At 35.6% G+C, this 17,733-nt stretch overlaps 1 protein-coding gene across 4 annotated transcripts in view; it reads right to left on the bottom strand.

The window, feature by feature from the left end:
* Positions 1 to 17,733, bottom strand: part of DPH6 (diphthamine biosynthesis 6) — a 336,135-nt gene that overhangs the window by 226,367 nt on the left and 92,035 nt on the right. For all 4 annotated transcript variants that reach the window (XM_006932657.5, XR_006599355.1, XR_006599356.1 and 1 more), the window contains exon 4: positions 3,730 to 3,803. In XM_006932657.5, coding sequence (XP_006932719.2) covers positions 3,730 to 3,803 — 74 coding nt within the window. The remainder of the gene's footprint in view (positions 1 to 3,729; positions 3,804 to 17,733) is intronic.

Below are 17,733 nucleotides of genomic sequence, written 5' to 3'. Positions count from 1 at the left end.
AAGTTTATATATACAACATAAACATATTTAATTTCCACAGGCTATGCATAAACAGATAAAAATGAAATCTCCAGGCAGATTAGAAATATTAATTTTAGTAAGGCTCTAAGTTTAGAAATCTATGCTAAAAAGCTTCCAAATGCCAACGGATGCTTATTCTTGTTTTTAGAACTTCCTTGGGTATCAAAACTGTGAAGCATATGCAAAATAGGCAAATCAACTTATCCTAATAAAATTATCATATATTGATTAAATTTACAATACCTATGGTTACATGAACTATTCTTATCTACTAACTTTGACATTTTTAAAAAGAATTTGACTCTGAGTGGAAAAAAAAGAACAAAAAGTAAAATATATTGAGCACCAAATATGCTGTAGGCATTGTGTTACATATTTTACATTACGGTGCAGCAGAAAGAATATAAGTTCGAGTCAAGACAAATGTGGATTTGAAACCTATCCCTACACTCACTAGCAACATGACTTTGACAAGTCAATGAAACTCTAGGTCTTTAGCTTCCTGTTTCATAAACAGGAACAAAAATATTTCCTTTCAAAGTTCTTGAGAAGATTAAGAAATTAAAAATTGAAGTCATCCTTCATTCCTTTTGTTTTGTTTTGTTTTTCCTTCATATTTGTCATCCAATCTACCCCAATACAGGACAGAATCATTCCTCGCCAATACCACTGTGAACACCCTGGGCTGAGCCACCATTATCTTTTGGGTCAATATCTCCCTAAATTCTTTCCCTGCTTCTACCCTTACCCTTTTAAAATCAGTTTTCAATGCAGCAGCCAGTGTGATCCTTTTAAAACATAAGACAGATTATGGGACTCCTCTGCTCAAATCTCAACATCACTCCTTGTAAAAGTCCTTGCAAAAGACCTGCATGGATCTCACTCTGGTTGGTTCTCATACCTCACCTCCTACTACTTTCCCTTCGCTCCAACTACCACCACTGGACTGCCCACTCTTGTCTAATATACTAGACATGCTTCCTACCTTTTTCACTTATTTCATGCCTTTGTTTAAATGTGACTTCTTCAAGAAGGATTATAATTGATTAAAAGTAATATAAATAAAGAAAATAGTACAAACGCCTAGATAAAATAAATATTCAAACAACGGTAGTCCAAGCCAAGTGACTTGCCCAAGTCACAGCATAAGTGGCTGAAATCAGATTTCAAATAAAAAACATAGCCCTAAAACCCAGTGTCTGTAAGTTTGCCTGGCTGACTAGGCCACAATGATCTCTTTTTCTCTCAGAAAATCCCAATACTTAGTAAATATACCACATGTTTGGTCATTTACTCATACATGGCCTTAAAAATATCACTGCTTTTAGGAGGGCCAGGGTAGCTTAGTCAGTTGAGCACCTGACTCTTGATTTTGGCTCAGGTCATGGTGTTGTGGTTCGTGGGTTCAAGCCCCACGTCGGTCTCCACACTGACAGTGCGGAGGTTGCTTGGGATTCTCTCTCTCTCTGCCCCTCCTCCTCTCTCTATGAAAATAAATAAACTTAAAAAAAACATATATATCACTAGTTTTTCCATGTATACATACCCTTTCAAAGAAACCAAAACCGTCCTACTGCAGACTGTTATACATACTTTGTAAAATATCCCAGAGCATCTATAGAAATGTTGAGGAAGTTAATAAACACAAAAATAATATAACTGAAACTACCCATGTAACAAACGTATAATTCTAGCTGTCCTCTTACCAGTGTTTAATGCCTACCTATGAAACTGGGCTCTCTACCTCTTTTAAAAGGCTAAGATTTTTTTTAATTGAAAAAACCTTATTCCACCCTTATCTTTATTGTAAAATTCTTGATTGTTGCTTTGATAACCATAATCTTTTGATTATTTCTAGACTTAAGTCAAATTTTTTTTTTACCTATTTAAATTCTTTAACAGTTCAAAATATCATGACTCAAATACACTTCCTCTGTAAGTCACTATTGCAGTTGAGCTGTGACATTTATTAAATACTTTATATATTAAAAATACACTGATGCAATACAAACTACAAATGTAAGACACGCTAATTGAAAACTGAGTTTATTATAAACCAACGGACTCCCAGTAACATTGCTTTAACATTTTTAAGGATAAAATTATTGGAGATATGCCTAATGGTATAAAATCTGGGTATTTTAACCATGTGTTGAAGCGTATCTGAGACTGTTTTAAGAAAAATCTTGCTCTATCTATGGGTATGCTATGGACCTTTCTCCCATATAGATGTAAAGCAGCCTCTTAATCAGGAGCACATTTTCATTTGGCTTTTAACTTTCATAAATAAATGTCAGCCCCATCTACAGTTTGGCTACCCATTAAACCATGTGGGCTTGAACTTATTAAAAAACACAGATTTGTAAACTAAATAATTCTCAGAGAATGCGACCTAAAACTTGATGAAAATAGTATTTCCAACATATGGTTTAAGGGCTATGCAATCCATCTCCATTTGTAGATCAGTTGTTCTCAAATGTAGGCAAGTAGAATGTAAGGAAATCTTTTTCAAATTACACATATGACCTCCTCCACTTCCACCTCCACTCTCCCTTCTCTAGAGATACACACCCCAAAATAGGAGATCATCATAGTCCCCTTCATTTAATTATGCTTTGTCCTATATTTCCTCTGTTTACTTTAAAACTTCTGGATTTTTAAAAAATGCTTTACTTTTTTTTTTTTTTTTTAGTAACCCCTACACCCAACACGGGCCTCAAACTCACAACCCTGAGATTAAGAGTCACATGCTCTTCAGTCTACGCCAGCCGGGCAACCCTAAAAACTTTGGACTTTTGACTGCCTTGAATTCACTGTAGAACTAGAAACAAAATAAATGCAATAATAAAAATAAAACAAGTTTTCAAGTCAATTAATATGCAAGTTTTTGATGTGATAGTTGATACGAATGTTTCTTTGTCAAGAATTTGAAACAATTACACAAATACAGTCCTTATCTGATTTGCATTAATCCTTTTGGATGGTAAAACTACTTATTTCTAGGTCAAGTTGTGCGCAAGATTAATACTGGAGTCCACATTTTCTTTTTGCTAATCTAATTATATGTAAAGTCTCTATATAGTATTTTATGTATCCAGAAACTAAAAATGAAAAATAAATTCATGTGATCTTTTGCCAAGTGAACATTAAATAATCAATATTATCACTTGACTTCATGGTTTTTGAAGAGATCAATGGAATGGATTGTTTTGGTATTTGGAGACACAATATTTTACCAACCTTAGAGGGTGAGAAAGATGGAGAGAGCAATAATCTAAAAAGCCCTTGAAAGTTGAATGACTTTGTATATAAGTATTTTAATCACATGAATATTTTTGGCCAAGAACTGAATTCTAAAGACCAAAAAAGTAATGATTCCTTAATACGCCTTTTTTTTCTTTAAAATATCACTGTATTCCTTTTATTAGCTCCTGATTTTTATTACAAATGATGATGAGTTGAAAGGGATTAAACAGGTATACTGATTCAAATAAGGAAACACTGAAAATAATACTTTTGATTTTAAAAATCTTTGTCTTGATTTTTTTATTGTAGTTTATTTTGTTACTTTGGTAATACAGATAGTTTCATGAGATATGTACAATATCACATTCTATTTATTATTTGGATACAATTACATTTTCATTTATTCACATTCTTAAAATACATGTAATTTTTAAAATACAGGAGAAATTAATGCTCTCTTACACATTTTCTACTCGAACACGCTGATAGTCAGAAAGTATAGCACCTACTGATATCCCCTCTACTTCTTCTTTTTCCTGAAAGTAAAAGAAAAAATATAACTTTAAAAATAAACATGTGGCTATGCATTATGCTCTGAAAGTTATAAAAGAACTGGGTCTCATCTAGAAAACCATTTTGAAGCAGAATAATTTACGAAAATGCAATCCACATTCAGAAAAAATAAATACATGTATTTAAGTCATACTCTCAGCTGTGTGGAAAGTATTTATTCTTTTTACTTAAAATCCAAATAACTAGAGACCATTTTCTGTGAAAAAGGCAAAGATTTAGACGGTACTTTCAAGATGTTTCCTCACTAAAAACATTTTTAAAGACTCAATGATGTTCAGTGAAATTTTTTGAGAAATTTCTATTTTTTCAGACTGAATAACTTTATTTACTTATTTATAATGTTGATTTATTTTTGAAAGACAGAGACAGAGCACAAACAGAGGAGGAGCAGAGAGAGAGGGAGACACAGAATCTGAATCAGGCTCCAGGCTCTGTGCCAGCAGCATAGAGCCCGATGTGGGGCTCGAACTCACGAACCATGAGATCATGACGTGAGCCGAAGTCGGTCACTTAACCGACTGAGACAACCAGGCACCCCAGAATGAGTAACTTGAAAAAAAGTAAGCAATGGCATAAGTAGAAAAGGGGACACAATGATTTTATCTGTATCTCCAGGAAGCAGAGATAATAGAGCCATTACTTGGATAATGGTATAGCACAGTGGATAAAGAATTCTATGATGAGAAGAAAGCAATGGATTGCTATCGGCAGAGTTACAACTGAGAATACCCAGCACTACATCTAACAGAATCTCACAGGAAAGAGGAATAATCTATCCAGTGTGCTCATTAATGAGTTGGAGGAAATGTAAAGTCAAATATGATCAAGTTTGCAAATGATACAAAGCAAGGATGGGTAATAAAAAAAAAAAGGAAGAAACGAAGATCAAACATGTACATGGATGGATATGGAGAATTTGGGAATTTGGAAGGACAGGTTTAAGATGAGATTTAATGTAGAGAAGTATAAGATAGTACACTTACGGAAGAATAATACATAATACAGGTATACACTAGGAATCTGTTGTCTAGAAAACAGATATGAAGAAAGTGACTGGAGGGTAATTACTAACAACAAACTAAATAGAAATTCTCTGAATAGGCATAAAAGAAAATCCATCCTGGTATATGGAGTACAGAAGAAACTACTTGAGAGAGATGACTTCATTATTAATACTCTTTCCATACTTGGAAATCTACAAAGAAAAGCAATAGTGTTTCACATAAAAACATATGTAATACTTCAAGGCATATTGAAATAACCAGTGTGTCCTAATAGGATGCCATAATAAATAAACAAAATGCGCAACAAGAATCTCTCAAGTCTTTGGAAATAAAGACAATTTAGAGTTTCTCCTCCAAAATGAGAAACAAATATCTGCCCAAACATCCCCCAAATATGATTCTATTACATAAGGTTTACAGGAACAAAAGCTATTTCCTGTACTTTCCTAGTTTAGCAACACTGTTAGAGCATTTGCTTATAACCTTTCCCTTCACTTCCTAGCCATTTTCTTTTCATAAAAGTCACTGTATTCTTTAGAAAAAGTCAAGACATAGTGTTCCTAAATAAATATAAACATGGCAGGTGCCCGTGTGGCTCAGTCAGTTAAACGTCTGTCATCCAGCTCTCCACTCAGGTCATGATCTCCAGTTTCGTGAGATCGAGCCCTGCACTGGGCTCTGTACTGGGCTCTGCACTGGCAGTGCAGAGCCTGCTTGGGATTCTCTCTCTCTCCGCCCCTCCCTCTCTCTTTCTGTCTCTCTCCTAAACTAAATAAATAAATAAATGCAAATATGTCATAGATCACAGAGTAGTGAACAGTGTCATCAAAATATCAAAATCAGTTATATTATTCCTATATCATAGAGTTGTTTACATGAAGTTTTGCCATAAGAATATATAAAGGACTAAAATTATATATGTATATGTGTGTATTTCTCTATACACCAAGGAAACAAAGATAAAAGGTATTGGTACTTTTCTGTTTTAACTAAGTCACACCATTGTCAAAATAAAAACTGGATTTGACTATCCATTTAAAATGTGCTATCGTTCTATAAATCTCATCTAATGTTCACCATAACCCTAAAATAATTATTGTTTAATCATTCTTAGTCTACATACTTTCTCTGGAATTCTCTTCTCTTTCCATCTCTTTTATTTTCTATTTGATAATACCTAATTAATCAGCTCTAGAATCATATACCAAACTGAATTTGGACTATTCTTCCAACCTAGGCCTAAATATAGGTAACTCATTTAAAAAAATTTTTTTAATGTTTATTTATCTTGAGAGAGAGAGAGAGAGAGAGAGAGAGAGAGAGAGAGAGAGAGAAAGCAAGCATGAGCAGCAGAGCGGCAGAGAGAGAGAGGGAGACACAGAATCCGAAGCAGGCTCTAGGCTCTGAGCTGTCAGCACAGAGCCCAATGTGGGGCTTAAAATCACGAACCGCGAGATCATGACCTGAGCTGAAGTCGGATGCTTAAATGACTGAGCCACCCAGGCACCCCTAAATCACTCATTTTTTAATGTGAGAATCATTTTTTATTAATTTTTAAAAATTTTAATTCCAGCGTAGTTAACATTGTTACATTAGTTTCAGTTATGCGATATAGTGATTCAGCAGTTTCATATATTACTCAGTGCTCATTAAGTATACACTTTAATCCCCTTCACCTATTTCACTCCACCCCCTGTAACCATCTGTTTGTTCTCTATAGTTGAGTCTATCTGGGGGTTTGTCTTTTTTTTTCCTGTTGGTTCATTTGTTTTGTTTCTTAAATTCTACATATGAGTGAAATCATATGGTATTTACATCTTTCTCTAACTAGCTTATGTCCCTTAGCATTATTCTCTCTAGCTCCATCCATGTTGTTGCAAATGGCAAGATTTCATTCTTCTTTATGGCCAAATAATATTTCATTATATATATAGTATTTCATTTTATATATACATATATATGTATATATATGTATGTGTGTATATTGTGTGTGTGTGTGTATACACACACACACACACACACACACACACACACACACACACACACACACCCCACCCCACATCTTTATCCATTCATCAATCGACAGACACTTGGGCTGCTTCCATAGTTTGGCTACTATAAATAATGCTGCAATAAACACAGGGGTGCATATATCCTTTCAAATTAATGTTTTCATATTCTTTGGGTAAATACCCCATAGTGAAAATATTAGATCATAGAGTAGTTCAATTTTTAATTTTTTGAGGACCCTCCATACAGTCTTCCATGGTGCCTGCACCAGGTTGCATTCCCACCAAAAATGCAAAAGGAAAAAGAGCCCTTTTCCTCCAAATCCTCACCAACATTTATTTCTTGAGTTTTTGATTTTAGCCATTCTGACAGGTGTGAGGTGATATCTCATTATAGTTTTGATGTACATTTCCCTGATGATGAGTGATGTTGAGCATCTTTTTGTGTGTCTGGCCATTGCCCATATGGATATCTTCTCTGGAGAAACATCTGTTCATGTCTTCTGCCCATTTTTTAAATGTTTATTTTTATTTTTAAATTTTTTTATTTTTTAAATTTACAACCAATTAGTGAGCATATAGTGCAACAATTTCAGGAGTAGATAGCTTAATGCCCCTTACCCATTTAGCCCCTCCCCCCTCCCACAACCCATCCAGTCACCCTCTGTTTGTTCTCCATATTTATGAGTCTCTTATGTTTTGTCCCCCTCCCTGTTTTTATAGTATTTTTGCTTCCCTTCCCTTATCTTCATCTGTTCTGTGTCTTAAAGTCCTCATGACTGAAGTCATATGGTATTTGTCTTTCTCTGACTAATTTTGCTTGGCATAATACCCTCTAGTTCCATCCACATAGTTGCAAATGGCAAGATTCCATTCTTTTTGATTGCTGAATAATATTCCATTGTGTGTGTATATATATATATATATATATATATATATATATATATATATATATATATATATATACCACATCTTCTTTATCCATTCATCCCTCAACGGACATTTGGGCTCTTTCCATACTTTGGCTATTGTTGATAGTGCTCCTATAAAATGGGGGTGCATGTGTCCCTTCAAAACAGCATACCTGTATCCCTTGCATAAATACCTAGTAGTACAGTTGCTGGGTTGTGGGGTAGTTCTATTTTTACTTTTTTGAGGAACCTCCATACTGTTTTCCAGAGTGGCTGCACCAGCTTGCATTCCCACCAGCAATGCAAAAGAGATCCTCTTTCTCTGAATCCTCACCAACATCTGTTGTTGCCTGAGTTGTTAATGTTAGCCATTCGGATAGGTGTAAGGTGGTATCTCATTGTGGTTGTGATTTGTATTTCCCTGATTATGAGTGATGTTGAGTATTTTTTCATGTGTCAGTTGGCCATCTGGATGTCTTCTCTGGGGAGACGTGTCTATTCATGTCTTTTGCCCATTTCTTCACTGGATTATTTATTTTTTGGTTGTTGAGTTTGATAAGTTCTTGATAGATTCTGGATACTAACCCTTGTGCTGATATGTCATTTGCAAATGTCATCTCCCATTCTGTTGGTTGCCTTTTAGTTCTGTGGATTGTTTCCTTTGCTGTGCAGAAGCTTTTTATTTTGATGAGGTTCTAGTAGTTCATTTTTGCTTTTGTTTCCCTTGCCTCCAGAGACGTGTTGAGTAAGAAGTTGCTGAGGCCAAGATCAAAGAGGTTTTTGCCTGCTTTCTCCTTGAGGATTTTGATGGCTTCCTGTTTTACATTTAGGTCTTTCATCCATTTTGAGTTTATTTTTGAGTATGGTGTAAGAAAGTGGTCCAGGTTCATTCTTCTGCATGTTGCTGTCCAGTTTTCCCAGCACCACTTGCTGAAGAAACTGTCTTTATTCCATTGGATATGCTTTCCTGCTTTGTCAACAACTAGTTGGCCATACGTTTGTGGGTCCATTTCTGGGTTCTCTATTCTGTTCCATTGATCTGAGTGTCTGTTTTTGTGCCAGTACCATACTGTCTTGATGATTATAGCTTTGCAGTATAGCTTGAAGTCCAGGATTATGATGCCTTCTGCTTTGGTTTTCTTTTTCAAGATTGCTTTGGCTATTCGGGGTCTTTTCTGGTTCCACACAAATTTTAGGATTATTTGTTCTAGCTCTGTGAAGAATGCTGGTGTTATTTTGATAGGGATTGCATTGAATATGTAGATTGCTTTGGGTAGTATTGACATTTTAACAATATTTGTTCTTCCTATCCAGGAGCATAGAATCTTTAAATGTTTATTTGAGAGAGAGAGAGAGAGAGAGAGAGAGAGAGAGAGAGAGAGAGAGAGAGAATGAGCAGGGGAGGGGCAGAGAGAGAGGGAGACAATCCAAGCAGGCCCTGCACTGCTAGCACAAAGTACAATGTAGATCTTGAACCCACGGACCATGAGAACATGACCTGAGTCAAAGTCAGAGGCTTAACCGACTGAGCCACCCAGGAGCCCCTTCTGCCCATTTTTTAATTTGACTGTTTTTGTTTTTTGGTGTTGAGTTTTATAAGTTCTTTGTGCACTTTGGATACTAACGCTTTATCAGATAATGTCATTTGCAAATATCTTCTCCCATTCAGTAGGTTGTCTTTTAGTTTTATTGGTGATCTGCTTTGCTATGCAGAAGCTTTTGATTTATTATTATTATTTTTTAAGATTTGATTTTTAAGTCATCTCTATACCCAACATGGGGCTCAAACGCACAACCCTGAGACCAAGAGTCACATGCTCTACTGATTGAGCTAGTCAGGCACCCCAGAAGTGTTTTATTTTGATGCAGTTGCAATAGTTTATTTCTGCTTTTGTTTCCCTTGCCTCAGGGGACATATCTAGAAAGATGCTGCTGTGACCAAATGTCAGAGAAATCACTGCCTGTGCTTTCTTGTAGGACTTTTATGGTTTCAGGTCTGGCATTAGGTCCTTCATTCATTTTGAGTTTGTTTTTGTACACAGTGTAAAAAAGTGGTCCATTTTCATTTTTTTCCATGCGAATATCCAGTTTCCAACACCATTTGTTGAAGAGACTTTTTATGTGAGAATCTTTATTTTGACAAATAAATACCGTATACAAAATTTTAACTTAAAAAAGCAAGTAAAAATTAACATTTACAAATTATTGTAGAAATAACAACAACAATACAAGGGTTAAAATTCTTACAGAGGAAAAATAAAAACATGTCCAATTGTATAAAGGCTCTTCCCTTGCAGGAAACAGGGATAAAGCTGAAGACTCAGTTTGGTCGTGCTGCTGAAAAATGTACAAAATAACTCAGAATAAAGAGTTGAGGTCAAGTGCTATGAACCCACTATTTGTACCTGCCTACTCTTGATCTGAAGAAAGTTAACAACCGGAGTGCAAGGCAGAGCTGATGGTAGGACAGTCAAGTTCTCCATCTGGGAGTTCATAACCTAAATATAGGCCTAACTAACGACTTGTTTAACAATCATGATTACTGCTACCCATTAAAAATCTAACCTTACCACCTACTAGCTTGGTGATTTTGAACAAGTTACATAATTTCTGTGTTTCAGTTTCCTTATTCATAGTGAGGATAATAATAGTTCCTGTTTCCTAGGGTTACTGTGAAGACTGAGTAAAATAATCCAGATCAATAACAGTAAGCACTCAGTAAATCTTTTGTGTAATTATCATAATCTTCTTTCTTATTACTACTACTTCTATAACTACTTCTGTTACTACTTCCATTACTATTACTGGCCACCACCAGCACCACCTACTACTGTTACTACTATGTAATGAAGGCCTAACTTGACAGACAAAACCCTTCATTCCTGGGCATTAACTTCTTGCTCATTATCATTCCTCAACACAAGCCTACAAACCTGTGATGGTTAAGTTTATTTGTTAACTTGACTGGGCTGATTTCTGTGAGGACACTTCAGAAAGAGATTATAATTTGAATTGTTAAAACTGAGTAAAGAAGACAGCCCCAACCAAAGAGGTGGGCATCATCCAATCCAATGAGGGCCTGAATAGAACTAAAAGGCAGAGGAAGGGTAAATTTATTCTGCTTGAGCAGGGACATCCATCTTCTCCCGTCCTTAGACATGGTCACCCCTGGTTTTCGAGACTTAGAACTTGCACTGCAATTTACATCATTGGCTGCCTTGGTTCTGAGGTCTTTGGGTTTGGACTGGAAACATATCACCAGTGCTCTGGGATCTCCAGTTTGCAAACGGCAGATCCTCCATAATCCTCCATAATCAGATGATAATCTCTCATAATAAATCTCTTTCTATACATCTTTATATATCTCTAGTTCCCTGTTTCTCTAGAAAGCCATGACTAATACATAACCCTAACACTCAACTCTACAGTCCAGATACAACAAACTTTCAACATAGTCCTGAATAATCCAAGGGTAAGTAAGACTTCTGTTGAATCCTTAACCATTCAGAACATACTACTAACTTCGGAGAAGGCAAAACAGACCTTTAAAAGATAAAGATCTAACAGAGTCAATTTACTCTGTAAAAAAATTTAAAGCTAATAAGCTCATGCCTTGACCCATGACCTGTATCATTTGGGGAAAAAGTCAATAAATTAACAATAGCAGCAAAATAATAGCAGTGGAAGTGTCAAGAGAGAAACAAAAAGAAAATGACTACTAGAATCAAAAATGAACTCAGGCTGCATGAAGATACAGCCAGATAAATCACCTTGTGCCATAATAGAAATAAAAAATGGATGTGCTGCAGAAAATAATTAACACAGAATGTGGGGCCCTGAAGTCTGGCCATATTCAAACCAACTTCCTATGATCTGATTCTGTGCCCACTAAGCAAACTTTAGACTCTAATTTAGGTTGCCTTGTTACTTTCAAACCCAGAAAGATTATGCTAATCCATCAAAACAAGCATTCTCATCCTTTTAACACAAATGGTCTACATTATAACTGAACTGACATTCTGGCTTAGACATTAGTCTTAAAGGAATTTGGTTTATATTAATCTATACTAGAGAGACTGATAACTTCTTGGTACATTGTCAAAACCGATCCTGGAGAGCTATTCCATATTGCTCACCAAGTACTATTATCAAACTTAACCAGTCATTTAACCCTCTCCAACAATAATGCTAACTGTCATTGTTCTTTAACTGTTCGTATAAGCAACAAAATAAGGGCATGACATATAAGAAGGGATGGTCAGCTGTATTGAGTAGCTGCTGTTGAAAGCACATATCAAGGAGTGGAAGGAAAAAAGGCTGCAAAATGTAGCCTGGGATCAAACTGTTGAGCAATGTGGCCTGCATCCTGAAGGCAATGGAGAGCCCTTCCCCGTAGGAATTTTTTTTAATTATGTCTATTGAGGTGCAATTTACATATAATAAACTGTATCCATTTAAAGTGCACAATTCAATGAGTTTTAACAAATGTGTATATACCAGTGAAACTGCCACCACAATCAAGATACAAATCATTTTGGTTATACCCAAAAGATAGCTTGTGTCTCTTTGCAGCCCAACCCTCCCTTCACTCCTGGCTTCAGGCAACTACTAACCTGCTTTAGGTCATTTCACATTAGTTTGCATTTTCTATAATGTTTTCTATATATATGTGTGTATATACACATATATATGAACATATATACATACATATATATATACACACACATATACATATATGTGAATGATACATATCCTTTTGTATTTTGTCATACAATACATATCCTTTTGTTTCTGGCTTCTTTCACTCAGTACGATTTTGAGATTGATCCATGTTGTGTGTATCTATAGCTCATTCCTTTGTGTTCCATTTTAATTCATTGTACAGGCCATACCACATTTGTTTATCCATTCTTTTGTTGATGGATATTTGCATTGTTTCCAGTTTATTCTTGTGAAAAAAGCTGCTATGAATTTTCCTAAATGTCTTTGTGTGAATACATGTTTTTGTTTCTCTTGGGTCATGCTAAGGATTTTAAGAAGATACGATCATATTTACAAGTAGAAAGATAAGACTGGTTGACAGTGTCAAGGGTACACAAGAGAGTAGAGAGAGAAGGAGCTTAGTCTGAAAGAACTGAAGAATGGAGATAAGAAGCTAAATTCCAAAAACAACTTAGAGACAAAATTAATAAAACTTGGAACCATCAGCACAGAGACAAGAAGCACATATAAAAGGTGGGACCAATGATTCCACTTTAAGTGACCACTAGCTAAGAAAGGAACTACATGTCTTAAAACAAAATACTGAGTTTATTTAGCTTTATGTATATTTTTAAGTTTGTTTGTTAGGTATCCAAAGTAGAAAGACTATTAGGTATATTGAATACTCTGGTGCTCAAAAGAGTACAGAGAAAGATGTGGGTGTTATCAGCATATAGAAGAACTTGAAGTCGTAGGAGCAAACAAGAACCCCAAGGAGCAGGACAAAGAGCAAGAAGGTGCCTCAGTGTAAGACAGTGAGGGTACAGCTAAATGTAAGGAGAAGGAGAAGAAAGAGACTTCGGTGAAGACACTGGAAAAGAGTGGTCATGATAAGAAGAGACACAGCAAGGATAGAGTAATGAATGTGTGCATAAATAGAATTTTGATGAAAAAGAAAGATAAAGCAACAATATTACCAAGTGCCTAGGTGCTAGGTATGTGTATATCGTATCTTAGGTATTCCTTATAGCATTCCAGAATACTATTAAACTGATTTTATATATGAAAAAACAAGATTATCTCATTCAAGTTGACACAGCTGGTCAGTAGAACAAGCAGCCTTTTCACTGAGGCCTGTCTGCCAACCACACCTGTGCTCTTGCTTATATACATATACATAGTGCCACATGCTATAGAAAGTTCAACAGAACCACTGTATTTTACAATTAAGAAGTTAGTTAGTTACGACTACTGTGGGGAAAGTTGCAGTCATGTTTGATGAAAGCAAGAACAAAATATTTGACACAAAAACCATTGCCAAATTCTGCAAAAAATGAATGTCAGAGCCTCAGTAAAATAAATTACTAATCAAACAATGAATATCTATTGTTAAATTGAACACAGTTCACAGAATTTTGAGAGTGAATACAAATCAAATTACATTCCTGTCATCAAGATTGTCAAAGGCAGAGAAAATCAAAATAAAAAATAATAATGGCAATGATAGAGAAGTTAGAGACAAAGATTGGACCCTAAATAGCTGAGTACATTGCTAAGCCACAGGAGCTCTCAAACACAAATGGACACTACTCAGCTTAGAACATTATCACTATCAATGATGGACGTGTTAGTTTGACTGAGGAAATAATAGTCAGCAATGGCATCATTGAGTATGAGAAACAGCAGTGCAGAATACCGTTAAACATTTGTATTTGTTACTACTCTCAACAATGCTCCAAGGTAGACTCATCATCTTCTTTGTTTTGTAGATAAAAAATGCTAACACATATTTACAAAGTTAGCTATGACCAGATCAGCTAAGTAGGCATCACAGGGGTCATTTGTTGCTTAGATCACCCTTTCCCCCAAGCTTTGTCAATGTGAGACACACCTGTAAGACTGCTGAGAAGCTAGTCCATGCAGCTATCTGACCAACAAGGCCAATCATAACAATAGAGAGGGCATCTGCAGAAGCAAACATACTCACAAACTGGTACAAACACAGCTTCATTATTACTAGCATGTGGTACTATGTAGATAAGCAAGAGCACAGGTGTGGTTGGTAGACAGGCCTCAACAAAAAATGAATTAGCAAGGTAGAAGACATACCAAAGATAGAAATTTCTATCATTCTAAGTAGTTAGCCAATTGTTCAATATCATCTTTTATGTAGAGAATTCTCCCCACCAGTTTCACTGTCAACTTTATCATATGCTACATTCCTATACATGTTTAGGTCTTCTGTGTACATGTTCCACTGATCTATTTCTGGGTCAGCACCACACTGTTTTAATTACAGCATCTTCAGAATATGTCTGAATACCTGTTAGTGTATGTCTAATCCTTGTCTTTTTCAGTCAGGAAATATTAGTGAGCTTCTTAGACTTCTCTGCAATTATATATTACAAATCTGCACTGGACTCTTAAGGCAGAGGATTATGGTTTGATCTTCAGCAAATAGTTCTCCTACCCCCTCACTACCTCCCTTTTAGCTCTGTCATTATTTTTTTTTTAAGTTTTTGAGAGAGAGAGAGTGCACACATGAACGAGCATGGGAAGGGCAGAGGGAGAGGGAAGGAGAGAATCTTAAGCAGGCTCCATGCTCAGTGCAGAGCTTGACACGGGGCTTGATCTCACAACCATGAGATCATGACCTGAGCCGAAATCAAGAGTCAGACAGTTAACTGAGTCACCCTCTTTCCTTTTGAAGCAAACTGTATTGATTTTAATTAAGCATCATCATCCTGAATACATACGTGATTTTTTTCCTGCTCTTGGGAACCATTCTAAACATTTAGAAAAGAAAGAAAATAAAATCCAGAAAGATCTGACTAAGGATCATCAGCTCTATCAACCTATCAGCACCTGTACCTATAGATTCTGCCTCTTCCTATGAAAATGGGCTCCTAAGCCCTACCTGCTCCTAAGTGATCCTTTGCATGGTATCCCAATACATCTAGATGGCTTAAGGGCTTTTTGATTTTTTCTTGTACCATCAATTTTTACTCCTGGTTCATGTTCATCATTATATAATATACTGTGATAGCTGCCAAAAAACTCATGTCCTCTTCCAGGTATCATTATTTAATAGGGATAATTATTATTCTTATTAAAGTAAAACTTCAAAAGAACGTATATATTTTTCTCCATTTCCTCATCATCCATTCTCTTTTAAACCCCCTCCAGGCAACCTTGAGTTCCTATCAGTATACTAAAACTTCTCTTATCCTGTAGGTTTGCCAAATTCAATGGGCAATTCTCGGTCATTACCTTACTTGAATTCTTCTTCCTACCTTAATGGCTATTCCTCTCTCTCCCTTACTGGCTCCTTGCCCTCTTCATTATCTCCAAAAATTAAAGTGCCCAGAGTTCAGCCCTTGTCTCTCTTCCCTTCTCTAACTATATTCATTCCCCGGCAATTTCATCTGGTTGCATGTTTTCTAAAGATCCAGGATGCAAATGTCTGCTCTAATGCCCATCTGGGTGTTTACTAAGTATTTCAAACCTGAACAGATTCAAAACAAAACTCTTGATTCAGGCACATACACTCATCACACCTAGAGGTGCTTTCATATATGGCTGCTCATCTTAGGAAATGACATTGCACATATATTTTTGGTCAGGCCAAAAACCTTAGAGTCATCCATGATTTTTCTTTCCCTTATGACCCACATCCAACCAAGCAATAGTTCTATTAGCTCCATCTTCCAAAAATATCCAGAAGCCAATCACTTCTCATCTCCTCCACCACTACCACGAGTGTTAACCACCATCACTCTCAGTTGGACTACTGCAATAGTTTCCTAACTCACCTCCTGAAGTCCACACTTCCTCACTACAGTTTATCTCCACAGAGCAACCAGTGATCTTTCAAAATATAAACCAGAACATACAGCTCCCTGCTTGAAAATCCTCTAATGGCTTCCCACAAAGCTTAAGAGTAATACACAATCTCCTTTTGGATAATATACAAGGTTCTAAATGACCTGGGCCCTCCCAGCTTCTCTGACCTCACCATCTACTACTATCCTGTCAGCTTATTCCAATGATCCTCATTGGACTTCTTGCTCCTCAAACATTTAAGCTCATTTGCATCTTAGGGTCTCCTTCCCTATGCCTACGAAACACTTCCTGTAGAAATTTACATGATCTATTTGGTTACTTTTTTAGGGTCTTGCTCAAATATCTCAGGCCTTCTCTGCCTTCTTTCTAAAACAGTTCTCCTACTCCACTCACTACCCCTCCCTAGCCCTGTCACTACTTCCTTGCCCTGGATTTATTTTCTTCATAGCATTACCTGAAATTACATCGTATGTTTACTTATTTAATTTTTATTTATTTATTTTTCTCTCTTATTTAATTTTTTTAAAATGTGTCTTTAGTTTTATGAGGGCAGGTACTTGGTCTTGTTTCACTATATCCTCAGCTCTAGAAAAGCACCTAGGACAATATTGAATATTCAATAAACATTTATAATTGAATGAAGATGATTACATAAAATTACAACTTCAGCAATTATCCTAAACAAAACTAAGTCAATAAATGAAAACAAAAAGACCACTTTGTAACATACATGAGAAAGAGTTAATGTCTTTGTCTTTCAAGATAGAAGGAACAGATTAACACCCAATAGTAAAAATGAGAAAAGATATTACTAGGTATTTTTAAGAGAATAAATACAATGACTGATTTCAACCTTCAGAAGAACAAAGAAAATACAAACTAGAATTACTTTTTGTCAAAAAAATATATATATATATATGTCTGTGTGTAATTTTATTAAAATATATATATATATATGAGAAAAGATATTACTAGGTATTTTTAAGAGAATAAATACAATGACTAATTTCAACCTTCAGAAGAACAAAGAAAATACAAACTAGAATTACTTTTTGTCAAATAAATAAATATATATATATATATGTCTGTGTGTAATTTTATTAAAATTTGATTAATACTTAAAGATGATTAGGATATGGAGAGTTGCATAAGCTCGTGCACCATGGATGAAGCTGTTGCTAGTGCATCCTTTCTGAAAACCAACCTTGAGGTATGTATCAAGAAGCCTTATTATGTTTATTTTCTTAGACCCAGTAATTTCTTTGTTTTTCTTTAACAATTTTTTAAAAATTTAAGTCCAAGTTAGTTAACATATACTGTAATAATGATTTCAGGAATAGAACTTAGTGGCTCATTACTTAGATATGACATCCAGTGTTCATCCCAAGAAGTGCCCTCCTTAATGCCCATCACCCATTTAGCCTA

Source organism: Felis catus, chromosome B3 (genome assembly GCF_018350175.1).
Source record: "Felis catus isolate Fca126 chromosome B3, F.catus_Fca126_mat1.0, whole genome shotgun sequence".
NCBI lineage: Eukaryota > Metazoa > Chordata > Mammalia > Carnivora > Felidae > Felis > Felis catus.
The sequence above is the reverse complement of the archived record's forward strand: the minus strand, read 5'-3'. Positions and strand labels throughout refer to the sequence as shown.